General features: G+C 39.5%; 1 protein-coding gene and 1 long non-coding RNA gene across 4 annotated transcripts in view; one reads left to right on the top strand and one right to left on the bottom strand.

Moving 5' to 3' along the window:
* The window catches only part of SLC41A2 (solute carrier family 41 member 2), a 123,857-nt gene that overhangs the window by 46,244 nt on the left and 59,993 nt on the right, over positions 1-17,620 (top strand). For all 3 annotated transcript variants that reach the window (XM_074226751.1, XM_074226752.1, XM_074226753.1), the window contains exons 4-6: positions 4,654-4,725; positions 7,696-7,840; positions 15,581-15,727. In XM_074226751.1, the coding sequence (XP_074082852.1) occupies positions 4,654-4,725; positions 7,696-7,840; positions 15,581-15,727 (364 nt within the window). The remainder of the gene's footprint in view (positions 1-4,653; positions 4,726-7,695; positions 7,841-15,580; positions 15,728-17,620) is intronic.
* On the bottom strand, positions 1,670-10,939 carry LOC141515300 (uncharacterized). Its single transcript, XR_012476294.1, has 4 exons — positions 10,037-10,939; positions 7,638-8,015; positions 4,304-4,398; positions 1,670-1,976 (listed from the first exon to the last, which is right to left on the bottom strand). It is a non-coding gene; the product is annotated as an uncharacterized LOC141515300 (long non-coding RNA).

The following is a 17,620-nucleotide window of genomic DNA, read 5'->3' as shown; positions in this document are numbered from 1 at the left end:
CCTCATCTGTTAAATGAACTGAAGAGAGAAATGTCAGCTTGCTCTAGTATCTTTGCCCAAATGAGTTCATGAAGGGTCAGATATAACTGAAAAATGACTGAACAGCACTAACAACCTGTTGTCATTGAAGTATATACTTTTAAAAATAATAATTATTAGCAATATTAAATTGATCAGATCTCTTTATAACCTGGTAACCTATCCCCAATTTCACTTCATTAGCACATTTCATTTTCAGTCCCAGAAGTATCATGTAGTTGTCTGGTCCCTGGAAACATCTTCTCTTGGACATTCCTAATTAGGCCTCATTGTTACGGTCTCTCTGAAGGAATCCTCCTAGAAGATCTGTTTCTCTGGTTCTAAATTACTTGCGAAGATTACTAGGTAATTCTGTTAAAATCTCCCAGTAACAATACTCAATACAATTTAGTATAATCTCCCAAATTTGCTTTTCCAGTTCCTAGTTCATATGGTAAGAACTAACTCAAACTTTATTCATTTAATCCTATTTACAACAGAACTCTAAGAACAATAAATTAGGGATCTATCATTCACCTGAACTTCAGAGAATTTCAATTTTACTCTTTTTATCTTTGTTCAAACCCTGAATCTGATATTGGCCAAAGGAAGAGGGCTGACTTGGAAAAATGACCCCTCTTGTCCCTTAATTTTATCAGAAAGGGGCTTCAAAATAGAGGGGAAAGGACATTGTTTAAAATCTTTACAATTACAAATGCAATTTTGCATGTAACAAACCTTAATCCAATTTTGAGAACTTATTATTAAAATATCCTCAAGGCCTGTATATCCCACTCAAAATACTTGGAAGCCGATCATGTAGGTACATGCATGTTTTTGTATGATATATATATATGTATATATATACATATATATATCCTAGCTCTAAGAGAAAAGAATCTAATCTTAATTGCTTTCAATCCCATTAAAATTTAAAACTTTTTTTAAAACTTTGTTTCATTCCTTTTTTTTTTTTTTTTTTAGATTTTTCAAGGCAATAGGGCTAAGTGGCTTGCCCAAGGCCACACAGCTAGGTCATTATTAAGTGTCTGAGGCCGGATTTGAACTCAGTTACTACTGACTCCAGGGCCGGTGCTCTATGCACTGCGCCACCTAGCTGCCCCTGTTTCATTCCTTTTTGACTAGATGTGTGTACACAGACACACATATATAATATCTGCCTCTCATCTTGATCATGAATATATCAGTCTTGTTCAAGAATATATAATTACTAGCAAGGATATGGCAAACCTAAGAACTTATTTACCTAGTTGTGTCTCTGCAGTCTCCAACCTAGCCAGGGTTGTGAAGGCGGAACAAAAGAATCTCAATTTTTTGTCCTCCTTACCTCCCATTGAAAGTCTAACCAAAAGTCAATGAGTGTCTCTGTTTATTAATATTGACTGCTAGGAGAGCTGCTTTGAGACTCTACCCTTCTAAGCTCCCTTTCTGTGCTGTCTCATAGAATTTTTTTTTTTATGGGTGAAATGTTATTCCCCTTTAAAGTTCTCTGAGAAAAGACTTGTACATTCTAAAGAACCATAGAAGCAGAAACCCATCACCTCTCTCTCTCTCTCTCTCTCTCTCTCTCTCTCTCTCTCTCTCTCTCTCTCTCTCTCTCTCTCTCTCTCTCTCTCTCTGTCTCCCTCTGTCTCCTTGGCTCTGGTGTTTCAAGTCTAGTTTTTCACATGCACAGATGGCAATAATCTGTAATTTTGTATTTATCGGCAAAATTTGTTTCCAGTTATCCAAACTGAGCTTTACTCTTCAGGTTATGGGCATAAACTAGTAGTTTTTCATGCTCCAAGCTTTATTAGCTTGCCTAATTCAGTCAGCAACAGAGTCTGCTCCTTCCCAATCTCATGTGGATATGAATATCCCTTTGCCTTTTGGCAGCCTTCTGGTGCAGAGTAAGACCATTACTCACCCCTCCCCTTCTGCAAGTGCTTCTTTTCTTCCTGCACAAATGACAAAGAATAAAAATTTTTTCTTGAGGACCTATTCCTCCTTATTCTTCCTGAGTTTAGGGAATTTAATCCTCTAACCACTTCATGGTTAAACTAACAGACATGGAGAAAAGAGTGTACTCTGAGTTTTGATTAGATAAAAGTCTGCGTGCCAGCTGCAGTGTTGAGTGGTAGGCTCACCCGAGGATGGCATCCATCTCTTTGTGGTTATCAACATTGTTAAAAGAAAGACTTAATTTGGACTTCACACTAGTCAGTTAAAGGCAAACTCAGACAATATGACAAAAACATTTGGAGTAAGTCTTACCCTAAAGTAGACAATCTTAAAAATTATTTTAGCTATCTATTAATAGCTAGCTAGAATAAGATCTAAGTGGCAGTTTTCACATCCCCAGAGTAACTTAATTGCTCCTACCCTTTGACTGAATGATACTATTTCTAAGCACATATCCTAGAGAAATCAAAAAGAAAAAGCTAGAAGTAAAAAAAAAAACCAATCCACATACACAAATACATACACATATGCAAGTGCTTTCATTGTTGCAAAGAAATGAAAGCCAAGTCATTTGACGAATGACTAAATGAAATGTGATATGTGAATGCAATGTTACTGTGCAATAGAAGTGATGAAAGGAATAGTGTCAGAGAAATTAGAAGATTAATATGAATGATGCATAGTTAAATTAGCAGAACCAAGAGAATATTTTATATAATAACCATAGTATTGCAAAGAAAAACTTATTAGAGAGACTTCAGATCTGATAAATGCAATGAACAATCATGATTCCAGAACATGTCATGCTTCCCATCTGTTTGCAGAGAGGCAGTGGACTAGAGGTATGAATGAGACATACATTAATTTTATTATATTTTCAATTAGAGCACATTTGTTTTTCCTTCTTTTATCCCCCCTCCCCCAAACCACATCAACTACCAAAAGAAAACCCTTCATAACCCTTCAGTAGTCAAATGAAGCAGATTACCTTATTGACCACATTCCAAGATGTAGACATTTCACTATATCATCACTGTATAGATTGATTTTAGTTGACTATTTTTATTTGTTTTAAGAGAAGACTTTTATTTATTTATTTTTCCCAATAGGGAGAATTATGAGAGAAGAGAGGTAGGTCATGAAGTGGTGAAAAAAAAAGATAAAGAAGAGAGTAGAAGCAAGTTCTGAAGAGTGTGCAAATGGGGCATTGTTTTCTGATGCTAGTTAATATGCTCTAAAAAGATAGAGATTCATGTGTTAATTTATAAACCTTCTTTCCTATCCTTTGTATATGGAGATGTTAATGTTTCTTAGTATTTGTCAAGACCATTAAAAGAAGGAAAAATATTGTAAAATGAGGCATTACTTTTCTTTTCTTTTCTTTTTGTTTTTTACCCAAAGTCACACAGCTAAGTAATTTTTAAGTGTCTGAGGTCCAATTTGAACTCAGGTCCTCCTGACTCCAGGACCACTGCTCTATCTGTTGTGCCACCTAGCTGCCCCCATGAGGCATTTTTTTCACAGTTTCAGCATTGTCATGGGGCAGATTTTATAACCTTAGAATTATCCTTCTCATGTCTTTTTGTTGGCTACATCTGCCTCTATGTCACCACAAACTTAACCTGTCCTTAGCTGGCTCACTTCTCTCAGGGCCTTCTCTAGCTTTGTCTAGCATTACCACTGATCCATGTTTCAAACCTTAGTGTCATCAAACTTCTCCTTCTCTTTCACAACAATGATGAACAATGAGAAGTATTTATTTGCATCTAGTCTGTTCAACAGAGGCTGGCGTATAGAGGAGGTCCACCATTTATGTGAGACCCAGCCCCTGCCCACCTGGAGCTGAGGTTTTCCATGGGTCTTCAGAACAGGACCTGTCTAAGGTTTTGTATTCCTTGCACTTTGATGATGTCTGACATCTGGGGGTTATTATTGTCACGGTTTCAGCCATGTCTGACTCTCTGTGACTCCACATGGGGTTTTGTTGGCAGAGATGCTGGAGTGGTTTGCTATTTCCTTCCTTTAGCTTATTTTACAGATGGGGAACTGAGGCAAACAGAGTGAAGTGACCTAGGAACTACCTAAATTCTTGCTTGTTGAACTAGTCTGAAGCTATTAAATCAAGATAATATATAGATGATGTATCTTTATTGGATTAGTGAGAGAATGTGCTATTATTTATTATTATCCACTCATTTGAGAAGCAGGATCCATAGCTTATGAATACTAGATTTGAAGGTTAGATAGAAGAAAAGTGACTCTCCTGTGCCTCCCAATCTAAGATGAGGAGAAGTGAAAATGAAAAAGAAATGACAGTACTTACCAAAGGAGTTGCTCTCTGAAGTCCCTGGGTAAAGACTTCCTAAAGGAAGTCATCATAAAGGTGGGCAGGAAGTCAGTAGTGAAGAGATGAAGGAGCTGGTAAGGATCAGGACATGGTGTTTTTAGAGCTAAATTGTGTTATAGCATATTTTTGGATAAACTGCATTTTATATAGCTTTTAATATAGTAATATTTTCTAACCTTATGTAGTGTTTGCACAGTTAACTTTTCCCTATAAAATTGTTTTAGATTTTAAGCCTTCATATGGAATTGTAAACACACAATACACTCATATTTTTCAGAGCTATGTATAAACTACAGAATTATGCATGAATATATAATTTTTAACAGGTAAATATTGGAAAGATGGATTCCCCAATTGAAAAGTGGAACCTAATTATAGGCAACTTGGCTCTAAAACAGGTAAGTGGGTCATTTGTTTATAGTATTTCAATAAGAGCTGCCATTGTAAGACCTGAGATTACTAATACAAATAAAGTCAACTTTTTCATTAATTATTTTAGTAAAGTGAAATACAATTTAATATGTTGATAAAATACATTAAATGGCCCCTCATGACTTCTGAACGTATAACCTATTTAGGTCCCTCTCACTGGTTAGATGGATTCCTTCAGTGGCTCTGTCATCTTCTTGGTGAGAAGTGTAGTTATTTTCTTCACTGCTTTGGATTATAGTCTTATTCACCCTTCTTATCCTGAGTAATGTATTTTTGTGCTAGGAATATTCCTTGGGTTCTTTTTATGCATTTATATTTATACAGATACTATCCATGTAGATATATAGACAATAGGCATGGATCTCTGTCTCTGTATATAATATTTATGACCATCTATCTATCTTTCTAGATATGTCTACTTGCACACACATTAGTGTCTATATCTATAAGTGGAGAGTGAGAAAAGCACTTTGGTTTAGTGCTATCCTCCAGAAAGACTTGGATTCATGTCCCTCTTCTGATGCCTACTGGCTGTGTGACCTTTGACAAGTCTTGATCAGTTCATGCCCCAGATTCCAAGACTAGAGTTTACAGAACTGCATTGGTGGGAGAAGCTTGCTCATGGGAAGTTTCTATTAACAGTGAAATCCTAAATGTAGAATGAAATTGGCTTGATGATCACCATGTGAAAATATGATGTTAGGTATCTTGTTTCCATTTCTAATCTCAACTGAAAACTCATGTTAACCATTTGAATTGCTTGAATTGATGGTGTGTCCTTTTTTTTTTAAAGATATTTGCAAGGCAATGGGATTAAGTGGCTTGCCCAAGGCCACACAGCTAGGGAATTATTAGGTGTCTGAGGCTGGATTTGAACTCAGGTACTCCTGACTCCAGGGCTGGTGCTCTATCCACTTCACCACCTAGCCACCCCCTGGTGGGTCCTTCTTGGCCCTCTCCCCAGTCACCTGCGAGCGTACAGTTCATCCTATGATTACCCAGGTGCATGTTACTCAGAATTAAACTTTGTTCCCAGTTCAGCCACTTCAGGGACTTAGAACATTTAGATTTCTCTATAATCCCTAGCCAGTGTGAACTTAGGTTCAGTTTTCCACAAAAATGATGTCATCCAATGCTTTTCAGTCAGATGGTACCATTTGGGGTTTGTTTGCTCTTGTATCATTTGTGCTGTTGCTTCTGAGAACACTGAAGGGGAAATTGGGAGCTTGATGGGCAGACCAAATTATCTAATCATCCTGGACATCAGTTTCTTTAGCTAAGAACTGAGCTGTTTGATCATGTGATTACTAAAGTTTTGCTCTGAAATTTTTTGTTTTATGTTTAATAAAATATTACAACGTGAGAGAATCAGTATATATATAGTTGTAACATATCCTTAAATTCAGTAAGCTTTTATTAAGTACTTGTCATATGCAAGGCAAGAGACAACATGGTATAATGAATGATGGAGATGACCAACATTGGTGTCCTGCATCTGATTCATGTTGGCTGTGTGACCCTGACAAATGACTTGATATCTCAGTGTATCAGGCAACTCTCTAAGTCTGTACCTTGCAGAGGAGCGATGGTTGAGATTAGGATTGGGGGGTTTCCCTACATAGTTGAAATAACAGATCTAGAGACTCCCTTTTCCCTAACCTCCCTCACCCCAAAGTTCAGGACAATGTGGTAGGTCCTGGGGATAAAAAGACAAAATACAGAGCCATTCCTAACCTAGAACTGAGGTCCTAACATTTATACAGATGTGTGAGGAGGAGAGAGAGCACTAGTGGAAGGATCAAGAAATGACTTCCCCCAGGAGCTAACTTCTGAGGGAAGCCTGGAAGGTGACAAAGGACTTGAGGAGACAGAGGAGTGAACAGTGGCTTCTCAATCTCATCTGAGTGCCATTCTCCATTCTCCTGGGATATAAATCACAGCCCTTCCATAATTATCATTCTGTGGTATTTTTGTCCATGTTCTCTATGTCCTTCATTGAGGATCCACCAGCATCCTTGAGCTTTCCTTTAGACTTTTGCCAATTTTGTAGGTTACAAGACAGTATGTGAGCTCTCCATATCTTTTGTCTAATTCTTCCCACAAGACTGTCTTATCTACCTTTCTGATCATAGATTTCTCAAAGTTCCTGGTCAAGAATTGAGATATTTCCATTGAAAATTTCCATAATTTTTTGTGATTACCAACTTTTTTTTTGGTTTTTGCAAGGCAGTGGGTTAAGTGACTTGCCTAAAGTCACACAATAAGTAATTATTAAGTGTCTGAGTCTGGATTTGAACTCAGGGCCTCCTGACTCCAGGACTCCAGGAGTTCAATCCACTGTGCCACCTAGCTGCCCTGTGGTTACAAACTTCTATATATCTGTTATGATATTTTATTTTTAAAACAGTCCTGAGCAAGATAACACAAGTCTTGTTCAAGCTGTTTTACAGAGGAGTAAATTGACACGCAGAGAGTTAAGATTTGCCCATTGTCACACAGCTGGTGTATGTCAGAGGCAGGACTTGAATCTGGAACTTCTGGCTTCAAGGCCAAACTCTTTGTTTTTTTTAGGTTTTTGCAAGGCAAGCAGCAAGCCCTTAAGGGCTTGCCCATGGCCACACCAGCTAGGTAATTATTAAGTGTCTGAGGCCAGATTTGAACTCAGGTCCTCCTGACTCCAGGGCTAGTGCTCTATCCACTGCGCCACCTAGCCATCCCAAGGCCAAACTCTCTTAATCCATAATTTTGGATTGGGGGATTTTAACCATGTCAAAGAATATTAAACTAAGATTTGACAGTTGCTTTAAAAGATTTTGTAGCAGGAGACCTGTGTGCAATAATTTTTCTTCATTTTCTGCATAAGAAGTTTATGACTTACTAGTGCAGGGCCCCAAAAGAGAATCCTGTTTGAATGGAGTCTTGTTTCCCCTGCTCAGGTTCAGGCAACAGTGGTTGGCTTTCTCGCCGCGGTGGCAGCGATCATTCTGGGCTGGATTCCAGAAGGGAGATACCGCCTCGATCATTCCATCCTACTTTGTGCCAGCAGTGTGGCCACGGCCTTCATCGCCTCCCTCTTGCAAGGTGAGAAACTACTTTGTAAACACCTGTGCTCTTGTGATAAGTAATTAATTTCTGTTTCATGTGTGATTGGAGTTCTATTTGTTCTCATTTTTGAAATGTCCATTTTTAGCCTTCAAAAATTTGACAGCTGACTGTAAGTCGTCGTCTGGACCTCCTCATGGCCTGAATGACAATCCTGAAAAAGATTCAAACAAATGTTCTAAGCATTGAATTTCCTGATAGGGTATTTCACTTAAATTAATTGAGAAAGCTTTGATGGAAAATGTCCAGAGGTTTTCCTGGCAAAGTGTATTTGAATTACAACAAGGATTCCAGGAATTTTGCACAGTTTCAAGGACGCTTGCTGTGGTGAGAAGAAAAAATGGTTCAGATTTTACAAAAACTTTGAAGCATTTCTTTGGCAATGACAACATGTATCTTCATGCTTCCCACAATTTGTTCTTGGCTACAGATTTCTCAAGGCCATTGATTTTTAAAAATCCACTAAAACAGAAATTCTGCTTTGAATCATAGAATTTGAGTTGGAAGGGACCTAAAAGTAATGTTCTTATAGTTATCTTCCATTCATGAATGTAAATTCTCAGGAGAAAGACATATCTTTAAATAAAAAACCATGAGGCCATATCATTTTAGTATTAGAAATATTTGCCTTCTCCTTTTCCTTGAGTCATTCACTTAAAAGATTCCAGGGCTAAGTGAACACATAAGTAAACAAACAACTTTATTTTTTCCAGATTGTAGCAACCCTTAAATGCCACTCTTTAAAGTTAACATTTAATTATTTCAAGGAAAGTTTAAGAACTGTGGAGTAACAAGGTTCCTTTAGCCTAAGTCTTTGTTTGGGTAACTGTATCAAGGATGACCTGGAAAGTCAAAGCAACCAAGAGCAGGGAGAGCAGTTGGTATGATGACATATTTGAACTAGGATGATGAGAGAGGGATTGGAAAGAAAGGGGCAGATAATGGGAAAGTGGAATGGACAGAACTTGATAGCTGATTGTGGGGCGGGTGGATGATGGGGGTCAAAGTTTGGCTGTTTGTGTGAATAATGATGGGACTGTGTGGGGGAAAAATCCACTTTAAAAATATTGAGACTCCCTGAGCAAAAAGAAAAAAAGTTTATTTACTTTCTCAAGAGAAGGGCACACTCCAAGTCTCATAAAGGTAGTGAAGATCAAGGAGCTGCCCCGAATTGACAGTCCGGCAAGATTATGTGGCCTCACACAATCCCCTCCTCCTCCCCATCCTCTCTCTCTGACAATTCATTGGTTGTTTTCAGTGTTTATATTCTACTCATTAAAATCTATCCCAGCAACAAAGAAAAGAACAAAAGGTTTTCATAAAAGATTGCCTCACCATCCAATTGTTGAGAACATCAAAAAGACTTTTGATGACCTTCTATGTCTATCTAAATGAAATAATGTCTGAGTATGAAAGGTCTTCTAAGAAAGGTCTACTATCCTCCTAATCAGTAAAAAATGGTCTTATCAAACAAGAGGTGTATGAGCTTCTTTGGAATGTAAGGTTTTCTCCTGGTATAAGTCTACTATCCTTCTAGTCAGTAAAAGTAGTCTTATCATAAGTTGGGAAAGTAAGCTACCTGTTTGGTATACAAGGACCTTTCTTCTAGAAATAGTTTAAGAATAAGTTTGTTCTTTCTTTAACATTTGTTAACCCTGAGAAGACTTCACTAGGAATATTAGCCTTGGAATGGTTTTATTGGGAATATTCCACTCAGGATAAATAGGGTAAGGGAAATAGAATAGCCAGTTGAATTGATTACCTATAAGACTAGTCTAGAGCAGGGCCACAATGGAATGGGAGAAGTGAGGGGCATAGGGACATGGAGGCATAGGGCAGCTAAAGGGTATAGTGGAGCTGAAAATTGGCAGATAGTGTGGATCAGTCAAACCATTCAATCCATAAACATTCATTGAGTTCTTGCTTATGTGTTAGGTGCAGTGGAGGCACTGGAGGCACAGTCAAAAGTGAAATAATCACTGCCCTTGCAAAGTGTACTTTTCTTGGGAGACACAACATGGGTCCTGCCAGTAAATGTAAATTTTTTTTGAGATGTTGCAAGAGAAGGAAGGCACTAACTACTCTGAAAGGAATCAGGGAAGGGCAGAGGTGTCCTTTCAGCTGAACTTTGAAAGAAGTTGGGGAAGTGGAGTTGGGGAGGAGTGCATTCCCTACCTGGGGGAACAGCCTCTGCATAGGGTGGAGGGAAGAGATGGATTTATTTCCAGTTGAGAAACAGCAAGGCCAGTTTGGCTGCTCCTAAAGTGAGTCCTGGGAGGGCCCAGTAATTTGTCATTTGACTGGAAAGCAGGTTAGAAGTCCATTGTAAAAAGCTTTGAGAGTGAGATGCAGAGCTATTCTATACAACAAGCTTCAGGAACTGAGAGAGCAAGCAACAGTTCAGAATACTGTTTCAGCTGTGAAGGGGTGTATGGGAGCATCTTGAAGGAAAGAGACCAAATTAGACTCTTGAAGTTTGTCAAGCCATAATCTGCTTTTAAGGTGTTCTTTTCTTCAGTATTTTTTGATGCCTCTTTTACCAAACTGTTGACTCTTTTTTTCATGACTTTCTTATATCACTTTCATTTCTCTTCCCAATTTTGTATCTACCTCTTTTATTTAATTTTTTTAAATCCCCTTTTTGAGCTCTTTCATGGCTCTCCATGGCTGAGATCAATTCATATTTTGATTTGAGGCTTTGAATATAGCAATTTTGACTTTGTTGTCTTCTTTTCGGTAAGTGATTTGATTTTCCCTGAAACCTTAGTAACTTTGCATAGACAGGATCTTCTCCTACTGTTTACTCATTTTCCCAGTCTATTTCTTGACTTTTAACTCTGTGCTAAAAAGTGGCCCTGCTTCTGGAGTGGAGGGAGCACGGTCCCAAGATTCAGGATTTTTATGCAGCTATTTTCAAAGGTAATTCTGGGGACATTTTTGGGTTCTTCCAAGGTAGTATGATCTAGAGAGGTATGTTTACTACTCTCTTTGCTGTGGTCCGAGCTCTGATATGAGTAACCACAAGCACTTTTTTCCACTCTGTGACTGTGACTAGGGTCCCAGCTCCCCCACAACTCCATGCTCTGGGGTGCTAGTGCTCCTCCTCATCTTGTGACTGAGACCCAGATTGTGATGCAGATCCAGGTATGAGCCTGCAACAGAGTCCTGCCCCCAGGGCCAGAAAGAGACCTCTGTAGTCTCCTTTTAATCAGATTTTTGACCCCTTACCACCTGTAGGTAAAAGGTCCAGACACTGATTCAGTTCCCTCTGATGCTGACTGCTGATTTATGGGGTATGACCTGCTTTGGACTGTGCTGCCCCCTCACTTTAGGTCAATAGACCTTTCCTGCTGACCTACTGAGTTGACTTGGACTGAAAAATGTTTCACCCTATTCATTTGTGGGTTCTGCTGCCTCAGAGTTTGAGGCATCATTTAAAATTGTGTGTGGGGATTTTTTGGGGGGAGTTTAGGCACATCCCTGCCTTTTCTCTGCCATCTTAGCTCTACCCCCTTTTTTTTAGGTTTTTCAAGTTAATGGGGTTAAGTGGCTTGCCCAAGGCCACATAGTTAGGTAATTGTTAAGTGTCTGAGGTCGGATTTGAACCCAGGTACTCCTGACTCCAAGGCCGTTGCTCTATTCACTGTGCCACCTAGCCGCCCCCCTTCAATCTTTATTGATTGATTGTGATTAAAAAATAGCTCTTTCTTTGATGCCTTTTGACTCATAAGGGATTTTCTCTCCTTTTCAACCCCTATTCTTCCCATCATAAGGCAAATACTTTGTCCTTATAAATTTGTCTTTTCTGGTTGCTTACTTTTACTTACTATTTTATATAGTTTTTGCTTCCTTGTTTGTATTTCAAAGTTTCTATTTGGTTTAATCATTTCATTATGAATGTTTAGAAGTTCTCAGTTTCATCTAAAATCCATCCCTCTTCTCTCCTTATAGAATTCAGATCCTATGTTTTTTCCATCCTTTATTGCTGCAATATCTTGAGTGAATTCTGAATGTGATTCCTTGGTACTTGGTACCTGGTTTCTTTCTGGCTACCTGTAGCATTTTAACTTTGATGTTTCAGGTGCAGACCAGTGAATTTTCTCTGTTTTTCCTTTTTAGTACTTGACTCTGCAGAATGCCTAGCATAGTAGTTGCTTTATAAATGCTTGCCCTCTTGCCTTGACTCTTGCCTTGACTTGCTCTCTGTTCCTAAGACTACTAGGCAGTTTTCTTGCAATATGATATCCATATTCTTTTTTTTCCCAACACAACTCTCAGGTAGTGCAGTAGTTTTTAAATTGTTTTAATAATTCCACTTGGTCTATTCCAATTTTCAAAGACTGGTTTTTTGGTTTTTGGTTTTTGGTTTTTGGTTTTGAATCTCTTGTGTTGAATTGTTAATTCTCTTTATAAATTTTTCTTCCATAGCCCTCATTTCTTTTCTAATTATTTCCTCTGATATTCTCACTTAATTTATAATTTCATTTTAAATTCCCTTAAAACAAATAACCTGGACTGTTGTCCTAAGTAGGGGACAATTCAAGATGTGAAACCCCCTGCTCAGGCTGAATGTTTCTATTTTCTGGAAGACTTCAAGCCTCCGGCCTGGGCCTGAGTTCTGAGCATCTCTTCATGGTCGGCCAGGCCTGGAACTCTGGACACCAACTCTGGGATCCTGAGATACATACCCATGCATGGGTTGAGCTTATGATCCTGGACTGGAAAGATGAGAAACTCTATTTTCTCCTTTGATTTCTCAATCCAGGAATTTCTACTTTGACTTCTAATCAGTCCTTAGGCTGATGTTCTTCCTCAATCATTGTTGTAACAGTTGTGGGGGAGCCTCACTCTCCTGTTTTCTGCTACCCCACTGGTTCATGCCTCTCAATTCAGACTATTTCCAATAATGCCATCTGCTTGAGAGGCAACAAAAAGAATCTCTGTAAGCAAGTGTGTGGTTGGATGTGGGGATGCACAAATCATGTTGTATAACAAAACTAAGAATGTTGGGTTGGTAGAGCCCTCTGTCTCCTTTATTCCTCTTGGCAAGCCTAGAAGGTAGGTGCTCTTATCTGATGAGGAAACCGATGTGGAGAGCCTGCCACATGCTAGTGTCAGTGTCTTAGATGAGATTTGAACTCATGTCTCCATGATTCAAGTCCGGCACTCTGGTCACCACACCCAGGTTTCAATCTCCACTACAAATAGAAGCCACTCAACTGTCCTGAAGGGTCTCTGTGAGATTGGCTTAGGTTGACTTAGAAAATTACCTCTTCCCATGTGTTTGAGTTTGTTAAATATTTCCCAGTTTTATTATATCTGGTTCCTGTCTTCTTGGGAACGATGCAGGCCACAGCGTGGCTCCTGCAATGTATCTTTCACCTCTGCTCAGAGCGGTATCCATGTGTTTCATTGATGTTCTTGAAATGCAGGAAGACCCAGAAGGAGGCAAACCTCCTGTGGTGGCTGTATAACCAGTGTGGATGAGAGCAGCACACATGTGGGTAGGTACAGCCAGGAAAGCAGGGAGTGCCCCCATCATGGAATCAGAACTCCCTTGAATATCAGCCAGCCACATCAGCCTTAGGATGAGGATCACTCTTGGGTCCCACCACGGCCTGGAAGAGACCCTGAGTTTTGAATGGATGACAGTGAAGCACATGTTGGGTCAGGGTCTTCCAGGTTGGAGGAGTAACCCAAGCCACTGAGAAGAACTCTCTCCAGGTGGGCCTCTGGGCTATCCAGGGCTATGCCCAGGACCTAGAGGACTTCCCACCTGTGACAATGAAAGGGCTGCTCATACTGATCAACTCAGTTATTCTTGCAGCCTGATAGTGGGGTCTTCTAAGAAAAGAGGCTGCTAGTAAAGAGCCTTGATGAAAGCATCTCGTGTAGCCATACATTGGTGTTTACCAAGGAAGTGTGGTATAATGAGAGAGTGCAGGGCTTGGTTATTTGTCTAATCTTAGCTCTTGCATGTCTTCTAGCTCGATGACCCAGGCAAGACACTTAATCTCTTTAGAGATTTTCTTCCTTATTTATAACATAGTCTTTGAGTTCCCTATCTCCCTAGGTTGTTGGGAGAAATTCCCTGGGAATCCTTAGTGTTAAATTTATGTGAGTTATTGGGATAATTTCTTTAGTTCCTTTTTTTTTTTTTGGTACTGTTAATTTTATGGTTAGCTTATTTGCTGGTATACTGAGAATCCTGAGTCCCAATCATTGTTATTGCATTTTATCTGTGCCTCACAACAGCAGAAAATCCCCCAATCTCTGGCATTCCCTTAATAAAACCCTCTAGGCTCCAGGCACGTCTTTTCTTGTCTTGTCTTAGACTCTTCTCCAGACCCAACGTCATCTCCCCAGGTGCAGCTCTCTCATTCCATTCCCCTGGAGCCACACTAATCAGCCTCATGCAGATGCTGACAGGGTATGTGATCCAGTGTAAGACTAGTACAGATCAAACTTTTCTCACTGTTTGTGGTATCTGCCCGTGGCAGCTGCTGCTACCATTTGCAGAGACTATACTTGAAGGTTTGCAGCACAGGGTAAGGAGGCCTCAGGATGGCCCTGGGAGACAGGTGCTCTTATCATCACCCTCATTTTACGGATGACACTGGAGAGGAGAGAAGCTAAGGGATGTGCCCCAGGGTGATACAGCTAGCAAGAGTCTGAGGGATGATCAGAATTTGAGTCTTTCTAATAACAAGGCCAGGGTGCTGTTGAATTTGTCATCTGGATCCCACAGGAAAGTTAAACCCTGCTATATGATGATCTTGACTGTCTTCTAGTCTCTGTTGATTTGATCAGGGAGCCATTTATTCAATGTCTCCTCTCGGCAGAGAACTATTCTTTGTGTTTGACTAAATGTAACCATAAGATTCTGAGGAACTTCTGGCATGGCATCCCCTAGTAGTCCTAGTGTCTCAGAGCAGCAGGGAACCCAGCAGACCACCTCATCCCACCTATCCCTATCCCATCCCATCCTACCTACACCTGAACAGGAGTCCTTTTTGTGATAGCTCAGCCTCTTTTTGAACTCAGTGATGGGAATTTCTTTATAATTCTGGCTGACAATTCATTTCTCCAAGGTGAGTATATTTTTAAAAAATAGAGTTTCAAAGCTCTTCGTATGTGTTTTGCCATCGAAGATTCATCATTACTTCCTCGTTCTGAATATTTCAAAATTGAGATCTGAATAAACAGATCATTTTCTTTACTATTTTTTCCTGTAGTTGCTCACACATGAAAACATGACCCACTTTTCTTTGTTGCTTTCTTTTGAGGATTGGAATAAGAATATTGGACTATGGAGCTCATGCATAAATTAAATCCAAGATACATCTGGTAGCAAATTTGAATTTTCTGTCTGAATGTTGTTTTTCAGCATCTGCATGCATTTAATTTTCCAGATTTACAAAGTAGTTGTCTCCTTCTATATAACTCATCACTGAACATCTCAGGGCATAATAATGGATGGAAGACAATGTTTATCTCAGCAATGACCTCCATTTGGAATCTTCAGAAGGCATTTTTACCAAAATATTTTCTTTCTTTCTTTTCTTTAAGTCATCTTATGAAGGCAGATTGATTTGTTTGACTCCAATAATAAATGTATGTATTTCAGTTTAGTATGCCCTCTTAGGAATCTGAGGGTTTTTCTTGAATCATAGGAAAAGGAATCCTGATATCATGACAAACTGATCTTATTTCTTTTAGGGATAATAATGGTTGGTGTCATCGTGGGCTCAAAGAAGACTGGTATCAACCCAGACAATGTGGCCACTCCGATTGCTGCCAGTTTTGGGGATCTCATTACTCTGGCCATATTAGCCTGGATAAGTCAGGGTCTTTATGCCTGCCTTGGTAAGTACTCTTACTTTTTTGTTGTTGTTTTTTGCAAGGCACAGCTACATAATTATTAAGTGTCTGAGGTTAAATTTGAACTCAAGTCCTCCTGACTCTAGGGCCAGTGCTCTATCCACAGTGCCACCTAGCTGCCTTGGTAGGTATTCTTAAAACAAAATAAGATAGATATGTTACAATAATAATATTAACTCTTTTCTAGACATTAAAAAATTTATTAGCTATGCATTTAAATAAGGCAAATTATTAAATGTTGTGCCAGTTGATGGACATTCCCTCAGTTTCCAATTCTTTGCTCCTACAAAAAGAGCTCCTATGACTAGTTTTATACTTTTGGGGTCTTTTCTTTTTTCTTTGGTGGCTTTGGGTGTTGTATTTCTTGCCTTCTCCCTACATGGGGGAAATTGGTGAAAGGAAGAAGATCATTTGGAGCTGAACAGAAAACAAAACTTTTGAAATAAAAATGTATTAGTATTGTGATCCCTAATTTATAAATGCAGAAACTGGGGTCACCAGAGTCAGTCACATGGTAGAAGGTAGTAGAGTAGGGACTCCAAACAGCATCTTCCATCGGCAAATTGAGCTTGCATTGCCCTCTACTGTTCTCCTAGCTAGAGGTACAGCACATTCTACTGGAAATCACTAAAGGCGTTGGGTTGTTCAGTAATCAACTAAGATGTTCATCTGTAAGTACTGTCTAAAGTTTTTCTGCAGTCCTCCTCTGGAGAGTCTCTTGGAGACTTTTTAGAGACTTCTCTCATTTTTCATTTGTGGAAACTGAAGCCCTTTGGAGATTGTCCCTCAGATCCTAAGTAGCAGGGCTAGGGTTTAACTGCATTCCCTTCTACTCCAAATGCAGCACTTTCACTACTAAAATACGTTGTTGAATTGATGATTTCTAACTGCCTTATTAAGAGGGAGAATATATTTCAATTCAGATTAAAAAATATGCAATCTAAGGAATAGAATAAGACCTGATAGGGAAAGTGATTCAAGTTTAAAAGGGGCATTCATTGTGTGCTTGGTTCTGTTTCTATTGTGGAATCCTTCTAAGAAGTTGGACTTCTAATTCCTCACCTGTGGGAGGCAGCGATCAGAGAACCAAGAACTGTAAAGGATAGAGAACCAGGCCAGTAAGGGTCTCCAACCCATGAGGCTGGATATGGCAGGGATGGTGGCACCTGGGCTCCAGAGTTTGGCTGGGAGATCCTGCCAACTGATCATCTTCTTATTGCCACATTGCTCCCCAGCAAGTAGCAACAACTGTGATCATAGCTCCCAGAAGTCATTCACATTCTAGTCAGGGCTAAAGGAAATAAATACAAATTAAGAGCATTAAAAAGTTATTGTTATCCTTAGAAAATATCCACAAAGTGGGGCAGCTAGGTGGTACAGTGGATAGAACACCAGCCCTGGAGTCAGGAGGACCCAAGTTCAAATCAGGCCTCAGACACTTAATAATTACCTAGCTGTGTGGCCTTGGACAAATCACTAAACTCCATTGCCCTGAACACCCCTCCCCCCAAAAAAAGAAAAGAAAATGCCCACAAAGTTGGAGTGTCCTCACTAGGAGACCTGGTTACCTGGCCAGAACCAGAGCTTGCTGTCAATTTGTATTCATCACTCCAGGTATCCTGGATACTGGCCCATAGGCTTGGGTCTGAAAAGAGTCCTTTTGTCCAAAGCAGGTTTAGGTGGTTGGGTAGTAGCCATGGGAAAAAATAAACTAGGAGAAAATACCTTTTCCCTAAAGTAAAGGGACTGCTTTGTTTCGTTTATTTTAAAGTACATAAAGTTGGAAAAAATTTTTTCAATCTGCATTAATTTGCCCTCCAGTGTTTTGGATCCCTACCAGAGCTGGAAACCTTTCCCAGGCCCCTCTCTCCAACTTGT

This window comes from Macrotis lagotis, chromosome 2 (assembly GCF_037893015.1).
Source record: "Macrotis lagotis isolate mMagLag1 chromosome 2, bilby.v1.9.chrom.fasta, whole genome shotgun sequence".
Taxonomy (NCBI): domain Eukaryota; kingdom Metazoa; phylum Chordata; class Mammalia; order Peramelemorphia; family Peramelidae; genus Macrotis; species Macrotis lagotis.
This window is presented reverse-complemented; position numbering and strand designations above follow the sequence as displayed.